The 18,519-nt window shown below is 36.0% G+C and overlaps 2 protein-coding genes across 4 annotated transcripts in view; one reads left to right on the top strand and one right to left on the bottom strand.

The window, feature by feature from the left end:
* LOC107677012 (dedicator of cytokinesis protein 2-like) overlaps positions 1-18,519 on the bottom strand; it is a 117,484-nt gene that overhangs the window by 40,994 nt on the left and 57,971 nt on the right. The gene's annotated exons all lie outside the window — the stretch shown is intronic.
* Positions 4,545-17,228, top strand: LOC107677013 (protein FAM196B-like). 2 transcript variants are annotated; one of them, XM_016471792.1, is made up of 3 exons: positions 4,545-6,229; positions 8,324-8,398; positions 16,336-17,228. In XM_016471792.1, exons 1-3 carry the CDS (start codon positions 4,884-4,886, stop codon positions 16,502-16,504), a joined length of 1,590 nt encoding a protein of 529 aa, XP_016327278.1. In that variant the 5' UTR covers positions 4,545-4,883; the 3' UTR covers positions 16,505-17,228. The 2 variants fall into 2 exon arrangements, with proteins under 2 accessions (XP_016327278.1, XP_016327279.1); XM_016471793.1 differs by lacking the exon at positions 16,336-17,228 and adding an exon at positions 14,644-14,893.

The raw sequence follows: 18,519 nt of genomic DNA, 5'->3' as shown, positions 1-18,519 counted from the left end.
TGTGTGTGTGTGTGTGTGTGTTTGTGTGTGTGTGTGCTGGAAAATGGAGGGATGAAAGTGGAACATCTAGCTGTGTGCTGATGAACCGTAGCAAAGATCAACAAGAGACCTCAAGAACACAATACTCAAGGAGTGTGTGTGTGTGTGTGTGTGTGTGTGTGAAGACAAGGTGCCTTTACAGAAAAGCACTGTGGCCGTACCATAATGATGTATCAGATGATGTACACTATAAAAACTTAAACTACACTGTAAAAGAAAAAAAAAAATGTTTGAAGCTGTAAATAAAACAAAGATTATTGGGGTATGTTTTACAAGAAAACTATTAGTTATTGCAGAAGCCATCGGCAATAGCATTAAACACTAACAGACACTAACAGATCTCCTCCATTTAATTTTGTTCAAAAAAACACACACAAAAAACACCTAATTATAAATATTTTCTCTCCTAATAAAGTCTGTTTCAAAGCATGATGGGAAATCTAGATTTCCTTTTCAAAATTTAAAAATAAACACTGTTAGTCAAATACTAACTTCTTTTCATAAAAAATGTAATAATATTACACAAACAAATATATTTTAAAATTATACATTGTTAGTCAAATACAAATTTCTTAAAAAAACATAACATTAAATAAAACTTAAATATATTTTTAAAATATACATTGTTAGTCAAATACTAATTTCTTTTCATGAAAAAAAAAATAGATCTAAATTTTAGACAAAATTAACTGTTGTATTTTTAGTCATTTATTTTGGTATGTCCACCTCAAAAAAAGTGATATTTAGAGATTTATTATTAGTGCAGCATAATTATTTATTATTGTGATATTTCATATTTACCATTAACTTATGGTACCATATATCACAGTATCTCAATGGTACAAAGTAATAATGTGTTAAATGTCAAAAAACATGGTAATATCATGGTATACCATATGGTATACAGAACTTTTTGTTAATGAATGCTATCTGATCCAATCCAAGGTCAAAAAGTGTCAAATCCAGCAGATCAATGAATCTAAATTCTTCTAAACACATCACAGAGCAAAGAGCCGTCCTGCAGCCCACACTCATCCGCACCAGAGGATTCAGAGACGGCAGACATGAAAGACAAGAGGAGGAGATTTGGCTTCAGATGTCTCTAACAGTTTGCTAAAATGAAAACAATCCTAATGAACGTAACGGCTGGGACGCAGGAAGAACTGCAATTATTCAGTCAAATATTCCAAACTAACTTCAGTTACTCTCATAATTAAACACAGACACTTTGTTCCTCATTAGGCCTGTTGTGTGTGTGTGTGTGTGTGTGTGTGTGTGTGTGCCTGAAATAAATGAGTAGTGTTGTATGATAATGTTCATCTGTTAGAGGCTAATGGGGGTCATTAGCATTTTTGACCAACAAAACTCTTCTCACACACACACACACACACACACACACACAAAGCACTTTCCACAATGCTAAAGAATTAAATAAACTAATAAACTATTATTTACAGTGTTAAAAATTTCAAAAGATGATTGGAATACATTTTACGAGAAAAAAAATCTGTATTTTTACTTCAAAATTTCACATTTAATTTAATTTAATTTAAATGTGTTACTTGCTTTCTTTGTAATTATTTGTGAAATTTACTAGCAATTTCTCAGTTAAAACTGTTTCAATGCAGATTCTACACCATTTTCTTCAGTGTAACACATTTAAATTTCATGAAAAGTAGGTCATTTTAAAAGCATCAGATGTCGGTCTAATAAGGGTTATTCTGGACTGTCCCTCTTCTAACTAATATATAATGGCTTTTCATAAGTGGTTTTAGATTTAAGAGTAACTTTTAAATAAGTCATATAAGGTCTGTGATTAATGTTATTTCAAGAGACTTTCACATTTTTTCTAAAACGTAAAAAACACCTCATATCAATAGTGATTTATCACGCATATAAATAAAAAATTTGATGGCGTTAGTTCCAATGTATCAAACTTATTTTTGAAAGCACAACCATTTTAAAATGTACACTTTAGATCTTGACAATGTTGTAGAACAAAACTGAACATTTTCATCAAATACAGTTAACCACAAATATTATTTCACTCTTACATGTTCTCAATTTTAGCACTTAATGATAGCATAAAACAAAATGATGTGATGACAGCATAAAACTAAATAAAAATAGTTGCCTAATAAAATAAAATTAAAATTAATAAATAAATAACAAACAACATTAACACCAGTGTTTAGAATTGTATTTATTTGTTGATGTTTTGATTTATTGATGTTTTTACTTATATAAAATTATTTTTAATTATATAAAATTTAGTGATAGAAAATAAAGAATTCACATAAATCAGGGTTTTAAACTAAATTTAGACATCTATCTATCTATCTATCTATCTATCTATCTATCTATCTACTTTTTATTAAATATTTATTTCCATTAAAGTTTTAGTTATGTTCTCAATTTTAGCACTTAATGATAGCATAAAACAAAATGATGTGATGACAGCATAAAACTAAATAAAAATAGTTGCCTAATAAAATAAAATTAAAATTAATAAATAAATAACAAACAACATTAACACCAGTGTTTAGAATTGTATTTATTTGTTGATGTTTTGATTTATTGATGTTTTTACTTATATAAAATTATTTTTAATTATATAAAATTTAGTGATAGAAAATAAAGAATTCACATAAATCAGGGTTTTAAACTAAATTTAGACATCTATCTATCTATCTATCTATCTATCTATCTATCTATCTATCTATCTACTTTTTATTAAATATTTATTTCCATTAAAGTTTTAGTTCTTCAAGTTAAACTATATTAAAATAAGAAATCTTGCATTGACAACTAGCTGAAATATTTATTTAAATGCATTTTTTTAATTCAATATTTAGTTATATATTTTTGCAGTTAATGTTTATTTGATTTCAAGTAGCTAAACTATTTTTTTGTTAACTATAATAACCCTGGGGCTAAGAACCTCTTTTCTCTGACCATTTGCTGAAAATAATAATACTTAATTCATTATTTGTGCAAGAAACACACACACAGTGTTTGGGTCAGAGGAGACAGGCAGCTTTGAGTCGGTCTCATAAAAGAAAAGAAGCTTAACAGAGAACAAGATATGAACTACAAGACACACAGAGAGCTTATCAAAGAGCAAAAGAAAGGAAGACGAACACTTAAGACGAGGAGGAGATTACAGAGGAATAAAGTGATAATAATAGGCCCTTCAGGAAGAGAACCAGCGAGACAGAGCGAGATTTTAATCAGCTGCATGTGACATATGGGGGATTTTGTTAACCCTCATTAATATTCGTAATAGTCGTGTTGGGTTATTGGAGTCTCTGAGCATAAGATGGACGTGAACTTTAAGAGTGTCTCTCTGCTTTCTCCTGTTGACTAGCATTCTTGATTACAGACACACACATGTGTTGGAAAGTAACTCAGTTGTGGTTACTATTCAATAGTTTAGATGTTTTAACAACAAAAAAAAAAAGTAACAAGCTGCTCTTTCCAACCAGTATCATAATAAAACATGGTTTTACCACATATTGCACACGGCTTTACAGTCATATGAACTCAGTCAATAATCTATCGAGGATGAAATAAAGACATATTTTCATAAATATGTATAAATAATTATATAAATAAATACATGTAATAAATCACTAATTTAATGAGTACATTAGTAAATATATTACTTATAAATAAATTAAATGCATGAACTGTTTGAAAATTAACTGGGTCATATATTTATCATTTACATTTCTATCTTTCTTTCTTTTTAATTTCTGCAAGTTTCATCCTCCATAAATGCTTTTTAAAATACAAAAAGACATTTGTTACCTTTTGTTACAAAATATTTGATTATGAACTCAGTTATTCACACTGTTTTCTAGTTTTATTATTTTATCTGTTTAAATACTGTTATAATGTGCACTAGTTGCACTAGCTAACAGGACTACTCAAAAACTATTATTTCCAGTTACATTTTCCAATTTTAAAAATTATTTGCAATTAGCCATGATTTATTTATTTTGTGTGCAAAAGAGTCCAATAACACAAAGATAAATAGTGCTACAGTCTACAAGACCTAAACATTTTTTTTCCCAAATTACTTTTCACTACTTTGTGTATAAAACTTTTATAATGAGAGTAAAATTACTGAGTGCACCTTTACTATCGCTACCTTAATTGAGATTTTCTTGCACAAGATAAATACTACTCTGAATGAAAAAAAAGAAGTATCATCTGATAACGGCCTCTTACATAGCTTCAATGCAATTAGCTACTTTTTTTAGTGTAAATCCAGAGTGTGCAACTTGACATTTAAAGGGATATTTCCCGCAAAAATTAAAATTCTTAAGTGGTTCCAAACCTGTATGATTTTCCGTTAAGCACTGTTGAAGACAAAATAAAATATTTTGAAGAGTGTTGGTAATAAAACAGTTGACGGTAGCCACTGACTTCCACAGTATTTTTATTTCCATACTATGGAAGTCAATGGCTACCGTCAACTGTTTGGTTACCAACATTCTTCAAAATATCTTCTTTTGTGGGTGAACCATCCCTTTAACTGCTTTCTGAGTAGCTCAATAAGCTGCAGCACATGCACATTCAGTCTAATGTATTTTACACACATCTTTCTTCTTTCTCAGTCAGGTAAACAACGAATTTGGAGACAAAGTGACACTGGATCAACACCTAGACGGATGTAAAAAATTTATTTCTGACCAATGCGATTATTTCTATTGCTGTGGAATACAATTTTCCAAAACACACAGAGGAATAATTATCTTTGTTTTAGATAGTATGCTTACAAACAAAGGCCACACCTCCTACAGTTCCTCCTCAGGGGGCTGAGCCAATCATCAGAGGTCATGGGCCGAAGGGCAGCTGACACGTCCAATGCGGTGCCGGCACTAGAAGTGCCTCTAGCTGGTGGGCGGGCCGTCCTGTCTCAAAAATGGGGCCCTTTGTGCAGTGTTGGCGTCCAAACGTCGCCGGGCCTCCGCTCACTTCCGTCATTGAAGAAGAAGACTCAAACGGTCAGTACAGCCAACGGACCAACTGCCGAAACCATGTCGCTGGATCGGGCGAGGCGTTGTGAAGTTAACGGAAGGCACGTTGTCAAGGCGGCGTCCAGGAACCATGAAGCACAGGACAGGACGTCCCAGGAGAGCGAGGTGTACTGTCAAATCAAAGCCAGTCCAAACCAATCCGGGCCAAGAGGGAGTTTAAAAAGAACCCCCTGGTATGTTAACGGAAGTATTGTTGCTCCTGAGGTGGTGGGTGGCGTTTGCAGCGAAGGGGCGGAGTCTGAGGAAGCGAGATGGCAGAGTCAAACAATGACACGTGAATGTAGGCGGGGTCAGTCGCTGAAAGGGGAGGCATCCAGGCCGGCCGCCAGCTCGTACACCACGCCCCCTCGCCCATGTCGCATGATGACATCATCACCCAGACTGTGCGCCAGCTGTGGGCGGAGGCAGTCTCAAGCACCACCCTGCATGGCACCTGCTTGTCGCAAACGAGCAGCCAGTCAGGTTCAAGCAAGCATGACGCTTCCGACGCCGCCGAGGAAAAGCTGTTCGCCTCGATTGCAGAAACAAAACTCCACGGTTGCACAGCCAACGTACATGCAAATTCCCAATCACACAACGCCAAACGCATGCTCTACCCCCGTACAATCCAACAAAAAAGATGCAAAAACAGAAGAATTTACGCTGTCTGAAAAGCCCAAAAATGACTTGACGAGGCACAAAACGCAACACACGCAAACACGAGTCAAAATAGAATCAACCGCACAACACGCATCGCAAGACACAAAGGACAAGTGTGCGACCACGCAAACGCACAAATACGCCACATCTAAACCGATTGGCTGTGAGTCCCAAACCACACCCACTCCTCCACCCAAGCAAGACTTGAAATCAATACAAGTCAAATGTAAACCAGCACCTCCAGAGCTTCTGATTGGCTCAGCGGCCGGGCCTAATCCACAACCCCCACCCCCCCCTCCACCAGAACTTAAAACTGATACGGAAACGGACTCTAAAGACACTCATCCACCTCCAACAGACGATATCCCACAATGCAATGGTGCACCTGGCGTTCTACACGGACTGCTGCAGAATGTAGAAGAAAACCTGCTGTATAATCAGGAAAAGATCAAAGTCCTTCTCAATGTCATTCAGGACCTGGAGAGGAACAAAGCAATGAGTGAAGGGTGAGTGAGAGAGAGAGAGATTAAGGCTCTGGAGTTCATGAAAGCGTGTTTGATTTGTGATTCCACACTTCCATCATCCCATAATTCCCCTGGTAACTGATGCATCCTGCGGCAACGCCTCTGGAATCTTGATCATCAATGGGACATAGACCCCCTACCGCTCCCAAACTCTCTCTCTCTCACTCTCTCTCTCTCTCATCTGATGTCTTATTTTCTGTCTCATCTTCACTGCTACACCTCCTAACGCATTTACACCCTTTCTCTTAATCTCTTAAGAGTTTCCCTCTCTTTTTTCTCCTCCATCCACACGCACATGGTTTCATCAGAACTCTGCTTTGATTGAAAGCTCAGATCTGTCAGGATCGATCAGGAAAGTGAGTGTGTTGTATGTTTTAAAGTGTTAATTTTCATTACATTTTCAAGGACATTCAATAGAGGTCTGTATGCCTGTGGGATTCCCGCTGGCCTTGATTTTATTTGTTGTGACACAGGACTACATTTCTGAGATGTAGAAAAACTCTATACAAGTTTCTATATGCAGACTCGGTTTTGGGCGTTTTTGCATTACAAAATAAGTCTGGAGCAACACTTCCAGCACTTTCAATTCATTCAAAGATAAAATTCATAATATAAATATAAGTGTACACAAACTGGACTGAAGCTTAACAACAAAATCTATAACAACAAAGCACAAAACGCAACACACGCAAACACGAGTCAAAACCGAATCAACCGCACAACATGCATCACAAGATGCAAAGGACAAGTGTGCGACTACGCAAACCCCCAAATCTGCCGCATCTAAACCGATTGGCTGTGAGTCCCAAGCTACGCCCACTCCTCCACCCAAGAAAGACTTGAAACCAATACAGGTCAAATGTAAACCAGCACCTCCAGAGCTTCTGATTGGCTCAGGGGCGGAGCCTAAACCACAAACCCCGCCCCCTCCTCCATCAGAACCTAAAACTGAGACGGAAACAGACTCTAAAGACACCCACCCACCTCCAACAGACAATATCCCACAATGCAACGGTGTGCCTGGCGTTCTATATGGACTGCTGCAGAATGTAGAAGAAAACCTGCTGTATAATCAGGAAAAGATCAAAGTCCTTCTCAATGTCATTCAGGACCTGGAGAGGAACAAAGCAATGAGTGAAGGGTGAGTGAGAGAGAGAGAGATTAAGGCTCTGGAGTTCATGAAAGCGTGTTTGATTTGTGATTCCACACTTCCATCATCCCATAATTCCCCTGGTAACTGATGCATCCTGCGGCAACGCCTCTGGAATCTTGATCATCAATGGGACATAGACCCCCTACCGCTCCCAAACTCTCTCTCTCTCACTCTCTCTCTCTCTCATCTGATGTCTTATTTTCTGTCTCATCTTCACTGCTACACCTCCTAACGCATTTACACCCTTTCTCTTAATCTCTTAAGAGTTTCCCTCTCTTTTTTCTCCTCCATCCACACGCACATGGTTTCATCAGAACTCTGCTTTGATTGAAAGCTCAGATCTGTCAGGATCGATCAGGAAAGTGAGTGTGTTGTATGTTTTAAAGTGTTAATTTTCATTACATTTTCAAGGACATTCAATAGAGGTCTGTATGCCTGTGGGATTCCCGCTGGCCTTGATTTTATTTGTTGTGACACAGGACTACATTTCTGAGATGTAGAAAAACTCTATACAAGTTTCTATATGCAGACTCGGTTTTGGGCGTTTTTGCATTACAAAATAAGTCTGGAGCAACACTTCCAGCACTTTCAATTCATTCAAAGATAAAATTCATAATATAAATATAAGTGTACACAAACTGGACTGAAGCTTAACAACAAAATCTATAACAACAAAAGCACAGGCTACAATAAAGAATCTGTGATATTATTGAAAAGAAGACACTTCTTTTGTAATACCTGGAAATAACAAATACAAATGCAGATGTGTGTAGGAAGAAAATCATTGTGGGTGGAAGTTGGATGCAAAAGAATAGACCTCTAATTCAATGCTCTGTGTGCATGTTTCTCATGTGTTCAAGTGTGTGTGTGTGTGTGTGTGTGTGTGTGTGTGTGCCGGTCTTCATACTTTCTTGTTTTTTCAGGCGTTGTTCTTACAGAACAGGTCAGGACATCAACAACTGCTCAACCTGCCAGAAAACAGCCTGCATCATATACAGGTAAACATCACCACAGCAGTCCACTTATGTCTATCATGTCGTATTTTTGCCTTTTATTACCTTTTTCCTCCCTGTCCAAGCCTTAAAATTAAACAGGCTGATTTTGCTACTGTACTATATGCAAATGACCTCTGTTGTGAATGGCTAACCTTCACATTAACAATGAAAACGGTACCATAAAGTAGTCAGAAGTGGTGCACACATGAAAACACATTAATTGCATGATTTTTATCAACATCAAGCATTTCACACTAATCAAAGCCCAGTAACAACCACATGCAAACATGCCAAATTGGAGCCTTTTTTAATTTTGTGATTTTTTTTGGAGTGGTGTTTTTGCTATTATGTCGGTTAGAGGCTGACAAAACCTCACTTTACACTGTGACTCTTCAGACTTTCAGCAACAGCACTCAACACTGCACAGAGAGCATTAGCGGGTGTCACACAGGACACACTGTGCTAAAAACAGGTCGACGGTGACTGAATAGAGCAGAACACAGGAGTCTAAAAGCCATGTTAAAAATGCAACACTCATGCAGAGAGATGAGACATCCATCTGATGCATATGTACTGTACATACTATAGATCAACTATTACAAATATAGACCAGAATTTGCTCCATCAGAGTTTTGTACTGTGAATGTCAGACAGTATGTAACCCTGTAAAGCCTGACAAATGAAATAACAGTCTGAAATACATATGAAGAGTTCATTTACAAAAACCGATAAGCGCCACTTTCAGAAAAAATGCATTGCCGTGCATTATTCTCAACATATAGCGCAATCTGAACCCTAAATGCGTTTTGTCAAACAAGACGGTTTTGTCCACTTTCAAGGCATCGCGAGTTCACGTTTTACTGCAGAAGCCGACAAGCGCCCTTGTTGTTTTTGAACAGAAGCCGATAAGTCCATTTTAGCGAATCAGCACGCTGTATTCAGGTCAGGTGACAAGGCTACTTTCACTTTGAAAAGATGTGCTAGCTGAGAGGAGTTTCGTCAAAGCTGACTAAAAGTGATCGAGGATGGATAATTTCGATGAACTTGATGAACCTGTGATATCTTCTTCAGGGCGAAAAAGGAAAATAAAAGCTGAAACATTTTCACGGAACCTTGCAAAAGCAGCACGTTACAATGGTGAGGGAAAAGCTCAGTGTATTGCGTGTAATCACATCCATACAGTTTATGATCACAACAACAGCAACATTTGTCAGGTATCTACATTGTCATCTGATGAGATTACAAAGATTAAACGAGTGGGTTTTTTTTAACTCTAGAACATGAAATGTGGAGTTATCTGCCTTTGCCAAAAAACGACTGCTGGAGTTATCTGCTTTTGCTATAAAACAAACTTTTAATATGTAAAAAAAAAACATACTTTCAATGAACTTTAATTTTGTAAATGACCTGTATTTGTTTGTTATTATTACTTAATCAAAACAACCCAACTGCAGTTTGATTGATATTACTTGGAATGCGCAATAAAAAAACGTGATTTCTGAAAAAAAATAAATAAATGGAGTTATCGGTTTTTGCTAATTAACTCTACATATATAGTTTTTTAATTGGAACAGTTAGTTAATCCTTTAGATAAAATATGTAAAAAAAAATATTTGTTGTATCATTTGATACATCAGGTGTTTATGGCTCATATAGTATGGTATAGTAAGAATGTGAAGAAAAACAGCTAAATTGTATTCAGAGAAACAAAGTGAGCAAAAATAAGCAATTTGGTACAGATGCTGATATTTATATGAACAAAAAGTGATGAAATTCTGATGCTTGAAATGTAAATCAATGAGATCTTTATAAAAATATAGCAAATACTTACATAAAATTATATAAATATCAGTCATCACTCTATATCTCCAATAATATGTCTTAGTAAGATGATATTCAAATGCTTAGTTTATGATCAAAACTTATAATGCAATGCCAGAAAATTATGATTGAAAGATGAACAAATAAATGTTCCTCAAAAGCCTGATGATCATATTTGATACTCACTGATTGTTCTAAAAAAAAATTATCAAGCAAAGCTGCTTCAGTCCAGTAAGTGTTCAACTTGAAATATTACTAACAACATAAAAGTTATTTTTATGTTTACTTGATAAAAATCAGCAACGATTTCACAGCAAAAAGACATGTGAAGCACGAGCTGAAGGTGGACGTTTGTACAATTAAACTAAAAGCCTTTTATTTGCTAAAAAGCCTAAATATCAATCAGACAACAGAAGACATGTAGTAGATTGAGTGCAACAGGTTTATCAGCAACGTTTTGATCATGATGATCATTTAGAGGCCCTATTTGTGTATCAAATGTTATACAGTAGACTTCACAGGGTTAAAACACTACTCAAGAAAATCCATTTTCCATGACCCATTTAAAATATTATAAATCGTGCGCAGAGCCACATCTGAGTTATGAGTCTTCTGCGGGGCAGAAACAGACAGAAATTCACCAGGAGACCATAAGAATGATTTAAGAGTTGCATCAATATCCTACAGCAGATCAAAACATTCAACGGCCAGCAGAAACCTATGAGCATCCACTCTGTGCAAAAGAAACAGATTGTTTCGGTCTTAATTATCACTGCTTGCTAAATCAAGCATCATTATTACTATTTATCATAGTTAGGGTTACACTTGCCTAGATGTGAGTGTGTTTTTGTAGGTGTCTGATGTATTTATTAGAGTCAGCTGGTTTGTATGTTTGTTATAATCGAGGGACCATGAGCTCAAGCTCCCATTCAACCATAATGAAGCCCTGAGGGACGGACACACACATGCGTATCATAAAGCCAGAGAAAAATGTAAACCTGTGCGATATCCCTCCTGTCACACAAACACACACACACGTTCAGCACTGGATGAAATTCCCTCCCTTTTATCTTCCTTCCTTTTTTTCCAGTTGGGATAAACAGGATCATTATTCCCGTACTATGAAGAGCTAATCACACAATGATGCATGTTTCCAGCACTCACACTGAGGTAAAGCCTCGGGAATCAATTAAGAGAGATGGGATTTCCCATTGAAGTTTAATCTCATGACAATACAGTCTGACAAAGCCAGGAACACACACACACACACACACACACACAAGTTCTGTTCCAAATTCTATCATGCTGCTTTGCTGTCTACATAGGCAGCTTCCTTTTAAGGCAGCATCCTAACTGATGTGACTGATTTGGAGCGCCCTAATAGGCAGAAACTCTGTGTCATACAAATAGTGCTCCTCATATGAAATGCACAGTAGGCTTGACAAGTTTCTTTAATCTGCTCGTTCATGCATGCATTCATTAATTTGTTCATGCATTCATTATTTATTTCATTCACACATTAATTCATTTGATCATGCATACATATATTTGTACACGCATGCATTCGTTCATGCATTTATTCATTTGCTTTTGAGTTCGTGAATTAATTCATGCTTTTATGTGTTCATTCATGCATGCATTCATTCATTTGTATTTATAAATTCGTTCATTAATTTGATCGTGCATGCATATATTTGTTCATGCATGCATTCGAGTGTGCATGCATGCGTTCATGCATTCATTCATTTGCTTGTGTTCATGCATTCATTTATTTGCTTATGCATTCATGCTTTCGTTCATACACTCAAGTGTTTGTTCATGCAATCTAGCATTCTTTCATTAGTTTATGAGTTCATGCATTCATGCATCCATTTATGATTTTGTCCATGCATTTGTGCATTCATGCATTCGTTCATGCGTTCATTCATTAGGTTTAGTGTTTATGCATTCATTCAAGCATGCATTCATTCATTGGTTTATGAGTTCATGCATTAATTTATGTATTGATTCATTCATAGAGGGTGCATTAATGCTAACATTTTAGCCTTCATACTAGAGATAATGTTCTAACAAAATCTTTTACTGTACCAATCTTTTTTATAGACACATGAACTTTGCATATATAGCCTAACATTAAACAATGCATTTAAGGTAAGGTAAAAAGACATAGAGCTGCTGTCTGTTTCAGTGAAGACAGGCCAATATCTATAACTTTAACTAAAGTTTAAGCTTCAATAACATTCAAATTAGCACTAAAGTCTGACAACAATAGTCAAGTTTCTTCAACTCATATACCACTCTAAAAACTGTACTTTAATCTTTTAATCTTCTTTCAAGAGTCATCAATATGTCTGACTCATTTTCCCAGAAGAGAAAAAAAATGTTAATTTAAATTGTGTAATTGTGTATCTGCTATAAATTAACTTTTCAAAGTACAATAGCATAAAGATGATCTCAAAGCTAAAAGAAATGGACTAAAAGCTACAAAAATATGGATTTCAAGCCATCTTTAAGACTCCAGAGCAACATCTAAGCAAAAAAAAAAAAAACATATTCCTTTGGGTTTGCGCTCATGGATGCAGTGTGATTTATAGTGCTAGATTTCCTTTGACTCATGATTTCTGGAAAATAATATTGATGATTAAGATTTCTCCATGTCTGAAAGTGCAGACTCCAGCTTTGAGCTTACTGAGTGAACTCCCTTCCCTCAAAAGATCCATTCATCACAAATTCTGCTTCCATACTTCTTTATCTGTCTCCTTCTCCCTGTCTTGATGCCTCATCCTCTAGGGATGACGAAAAGTTGAGATGGGCTTGGTTATAGTGCTTTCTGAAAATACAGAAATGCACACTTTTCTTCAACGTTTTCTTTGCCCATGCAAACCTCAGGAGGTTGCTCTGCAGTTACTAGACCGAGTCAAAAGAGCCTCTATGACCCTCTCAATTAATCATTTATGTCTTTATATTTATGTCTTTTATGTGACAAAGAGTTAAAGGTCTCACTAACACAGAGTCTGATCAATAATAAAAGTGATGCAAGCACTATTGATGACAAAAAAAGCATACTCAATTGAACTGCTAAAAAAAAAAGCTCAGTGTTGATGAATTTGCATGGTGCACTGATCATATACATGTAAATGTGTCATCTGGATATGCAAATCAGAGACATCACCTAGCAATTTCTAGTGACAAATGATGCCCTCTGAAATGACAGCAACACTAAAAAACAGATTTGTAGCTGGCAAAAACTGTTGAGTTTCAAATGCAATACAGAAATAACTAGATTTGCATTTTCTGAACAAAAGGAGAGTTTGAGATTAAGGTTTTAGTTCTGCCTGTGAAATGCTACATCACAGATGCTTTACACTAAGTGATACTAAGCATCATGTTTAATCTCAACTGAGCGTCAACATATACAATCTGTGCTGTATAAATGCAACTACAGATGGCTGAACTATGGAAGCTTGTTTTCGCCATGGTCATTTTATATCTCACAATTTGGACTTTTTGCAATTCTGAGAAAAATCAGAATCGCAAGATATAAAGGCAGAATTGTGAGAAATAATGTCAGAATTGTAAGCCATAATGTCAGAATTGCGAGAAAAAAGACAGAATTGTGAGATACAAAGTCGCAATTACCTTTTTTATATTTTATTCCATGGCAGAAACAAAAACACAGAATTGTGAGATGTTAACTCAGTTTTCATAGAAAAAAGTCAGAATTGTAAGACAAAAAGTCACAATTATTTTTTTGTATTATTTGTGGCAGAAACAAAACAACAGAAATGTATGATATAAACTCAGGATTGTGAGATGTAAACTTAGAAATGCGAGACATAAACTTTGAATTGCAAGAAAAAGTCAGAAATGCATGATGTAAACTCAGAATAACAAGAAAAAGTCAGAAATGTGAGATGTAAACTCAGAAATGTGAGATGTAAACTTAGAATTGCAAGAAAAAAGTAAGAATTCTCAGTTCTCATAATTCTGACTTTTTTCTCAGAATTGCGAGTTTATATCTTGCAGTTCTCAGTTTATATCTCAAAATCTGAATTGTTTGATAAGAAGTCGCAATTCCCTGTTTTTTTTTATCCCGAAGCAGAAACAAGCTTCCATATTAAACAGATACATTAAAAGCAATAACAATCATCACTATTCACTATGTCCAAACGCAATTCACTGTGAAATAATATAATGATCTAGAAAAGAAATGCAATGGCACAATCCCTGCAGGACAGGTGTATTTTGCATTCAATGTCCTACAACAAGCTGTTGGTGAACCCACTGCGTTTATCTCCATCCTTCATTATGGGGTTTGTTAACCTTCAGTATATTCTCTGTCAGTCTGTATTATTCTCTCATCCCTTTACCTCCATCTTTTGCTCATCACATTCCCTTTTTTCTCTCTTTCTCTCTAACTCACTTAGTTGCTGGGAAATTGCAGGCAGGACTATGGCTACACTGTAAATAGAGGGCATAACCCCTAACACACACACACACACACACACATCTTCATGCTGCTAGACTGCAGTCAGATGAAATGGTCAGTTTGATGAAGTTGTCATAATAGTTCATCTCAGCTGCCTTGGCTCCAGAAGTATTTGTCTTTCATTTATGCACTGGGATTTAAAAAATAAAATAAAAAATAAAAAACTCATCACAAAGAGCTTTAAATCCTTGACCCAAACTAACCAGCTCTGAGATAAACTTTCACTTTAAAAACAAAACAAATTTTTTTTTAAATTGCAAAGATGTCAAAGATAGTTTATTTAAACTCATGAAGCACTGCGAATGACGATTTTAAAAGCTGGTGTCAGTAAGGCTTTTTTGTTTGTTTTTTAAAGAAAGAAATTAATATTTTTTAGTCAGCAAGGATGCATTATCAAACGTGAACGTAAAGACATTTATAATGTTATAAAAGATTTCTATTTCAAATAAATGCTGTTTTTTAAACTTTCTATTCATCAAAGAATCCTGAAAAATATCACTGTTTCCACAAAAATACGAAGCAGCACAACTGTTTTTAACATGATAATCAGAAATGTTTCTTGAGCAGCAAATCCGCATATTAGAATGAATTCTGAATAATCACGTGACACTGAAGACTGGAGTAATGATGCTGAAAATCCAGCTTTGATCACAGGAATAAATTATATATTTTTAAATATTTCAATAGAAATATTTTAGGTTATTTTAAATTGTAATATTTCACATTTTACTGTTTTTACTGTATTTTTAATCAAATAAATGCAGCCTTGGTGAGCAGAAGAGGCTTCTTTCAAAGACATATGGTGGGTCTCTTTGGGACTGTGTGATTTTGGCTATTAAACATTATAAAAAAAATTTAAAAAAAGTCCCAGAGCAGAAGCAGCTGCAATGATTTAACTTCAGAGCTCAGTCTCTTGAAAGGTTTATATATTATCATTAAAAATCAATCTTTCTATGGAAAAAAAATGAATGAGACTTTAACTTCCAGAACCCAACTGCTGCGCTGTGAAACTTGTAAGAAAATGAGATAAATGACGGACTGAGCAGAAGGAAATAGAGAGCGAGAAACACAGAAAGACTTTGAGAGTTTGAAGAATGTTTCTCCGTTTATGTGTCAGTTTTTACTCAAGTGTCACCAAGTTTTCTTATTTTTCTTAAAAAAAAAAAAAAAACCTCAGGTCATCCAAGATATAGATAAGTTTGTTTGTTCATGGGAACATATTTGGAGAAATGTAGCATTACATCACTTGCTCACCAATGGATCCTCTGCAGTGAATGGGTGCCGTCAGAATGAGAGGCCAAACAGCTGATAAAAACATCACAATACCACAATACCACAATCCACAAGTAATCCACACCACTCCAGTCCATCAATTCATGTCTTGTGAAGTGAAAAACTGTTTGTTAGTAAGTAACAAACTCATCTACATCTTGAATGGCCTGAGGATGAGTACATTTTCAGCTAATTTTAATTTGAGAGAACTACATTTACATTTACATAATAAAAAAAGAAGATAAATATAGATAAAGTAGAATTAAAATAGAACTATTCCTTTAATCTCTCATTGCATAATTAATATTATTTATTTTTATATTTAGTTCTACCCTAATATCTATTTCTGTATTTCTAGTGTGGAGCACGACTTCCGTGTGCAGGAGGGACGATTTCAAAGCATTCTGGAAGCCTTGGATGAAGCAGAGTACGATGTTCCTGCCCCCGTCCTAAAGCCCGCCCACATACAACCTCGAACCAAGAGCCGCGTCAAGAAACTGCGAAAGAAGTGTTTCTGGTGGCTATAGAGAACCATCGCCATGGAGATCTACCGCGGCTTAGATTGTATAATTACTTTCGTTTGCATTCATGGAAAATGCCACCAGCACCACTGCTGTCATAGAGATGTGGTTACAATGTCGGAAAGTAAAACTTTTGGACCATGAGCTTCATAATACAGTCCAGGATAAAGGATTTGTTAAAACCGTTGCTCCTACTGAACGGATTACGCTTTGAAATAATTGTTACATTGTGACGAAATTCTCAAAGCCCAGGCTGAACCAAAAGCTCATCTGACATCCTGAAAACTTGAGGACAATTTAAAACCCAAGGAGACCCACAAGACCTTGCGTCTAACCAGTCAATAAATCCCCTTCATACTATCTGACAGAGGCGGAATGCAGTCGATATCCCTCTACGCTGATGGACGGAGTGTTATCCTGATGGAGATTCTGTCTCATCTCCTCATCACCGTTCTCTGACCTTTGTGTGCGGATAGCTTTCGTCCCCGACTAATGAATGTCTAACGCTCTGTTCCCAAACCTAGTGATCTGCCTACATACACAGCATTTTAAGCAACTGGTAGTTGAGCTCCCCTTGCAAAGGCAGTTCCAAATTAGGCCGTTTTATAAGATACAACCACACTGCATTGTCCTTGTTGGTAGCATCCAAGTTGTTACAATTACTGTTTAAATGAATGGTTCACCCAAAAATGGAAATTTGCTGAAAATGTACTCAGCCTCAGTCCATCAAAGATGTAGATGAGTTTGTTTCTTCATGGGAACAGATTTGGAGAAATGTAGCATTACATCACTTGCTCACTAATGGATCCTCTGCAGTGAATGGGTGCCGTCAGAATGAGAGTCCAAACAGCTGATAAAAACATCACAATAATTCACAAGTAATCCACACCACTCCAGTCCATCAATTAATGTATTGTGAAAAGCTGTGTGTTTGTGAGAAACAAATCCATCATTAAGATGTTTTTAACTTCTAGCTTCTGGTTCTGGCCAAACAATGAGTCCATAATCTATAATAAGCTTCCTCCAGTGAAAAGGTCCATCCCCTGTTGTCTTCTCACATCAAAATCCACCCACATATTTGATTAGAACTCTTTTGGGCTGTTTTTGCTCGAAAAGTTATCTGTGCATATTTCTCTTCTGATCCAGATGAGATGACTTTTTCACTGGAGGAAGCAATATTATGAATTATGGACTGTTGTTTATAGCCGGAAAACAATGGTTTGAAGTCAAAACCATGGATTGATTTCTTACAAACGTGCAGATTTTCACTTGACAAGATGTTAATTGATGGACTGGAGTCGTGTGAATTACTTGTGGATTATTGTGATGTTTTTATCAGCTGTTTGGACTCTCATTCTGACGGCACCCATTCACTGCAGAGGATCCATTGGTGAGCAAGTGATGTAATGCTACATTTCTCCAAATCCGTTCCCATTAACAAACAAACTCATCTACATCTTGGATGGACTGAGGGTGACCACATTTTCAGCAAATTTTCATTTTTGGGGTGAACCATTCCTTTAATCGGAATCAATCGTTTGGAAGCAATCAGTCACTCTATTTCAGTAAGGATGCTGGCTATTTAGAGAGCAGGCAGCTCACTAGGTTTTAGAACAGAATTTAAATGTATTAAAGATTGAAGTACAGAATTCAAAATTTTAAAGTTCTAACATTTTCAAGTTACAATGTGATTCTAAAAGCAAAAGCAAGAGGGAAAGTGACTAAATGGGCTGTTCATACCAAACATTCTCGTATTACATCTACGCCATTTTTTAGTTGGTCGATTTACATAAACATGCATTTGTAATACGCTGTGTCAAATTAAAAGTTACATTTTTAACAAACGTATCACATTCGGTTCCCTTGGGCCATTTTCAAATGTATGCGAATGGCTCCTATTGCTACGTTCATGTCTCGAAATTACCATAATCACTAAATTAGATTCTACTCAGAATTGTTCAGTTTCTCAGAATCAGGAATTATTCATTTCTATGGCAACACTGAAAATTGCCGCATAACAC

This window comes from Sinocyclocheilus anshuiensis, unplaced genomic scaffold (genome assembly GCF_001515605.1).
Source record: "Sinocyclocheilus anshuiensis isolate Anshui unplaced genomic scaffold, SAMN03320099.WGS_v1.1 scaffold564, whole genome shotgun sequence".
NCBI classification, from domain to species: domain Eukaryota; kingdom Metazoa; phylum Chordata; class Actinopteri; order Cypriniformes; family Cyprinidae; genus Sinocyclocheilus; species Sinocyclocheilus anshuiensis.
This window is presented reverse-complemented; position numbering and strand designations above follow the sequence as displayed.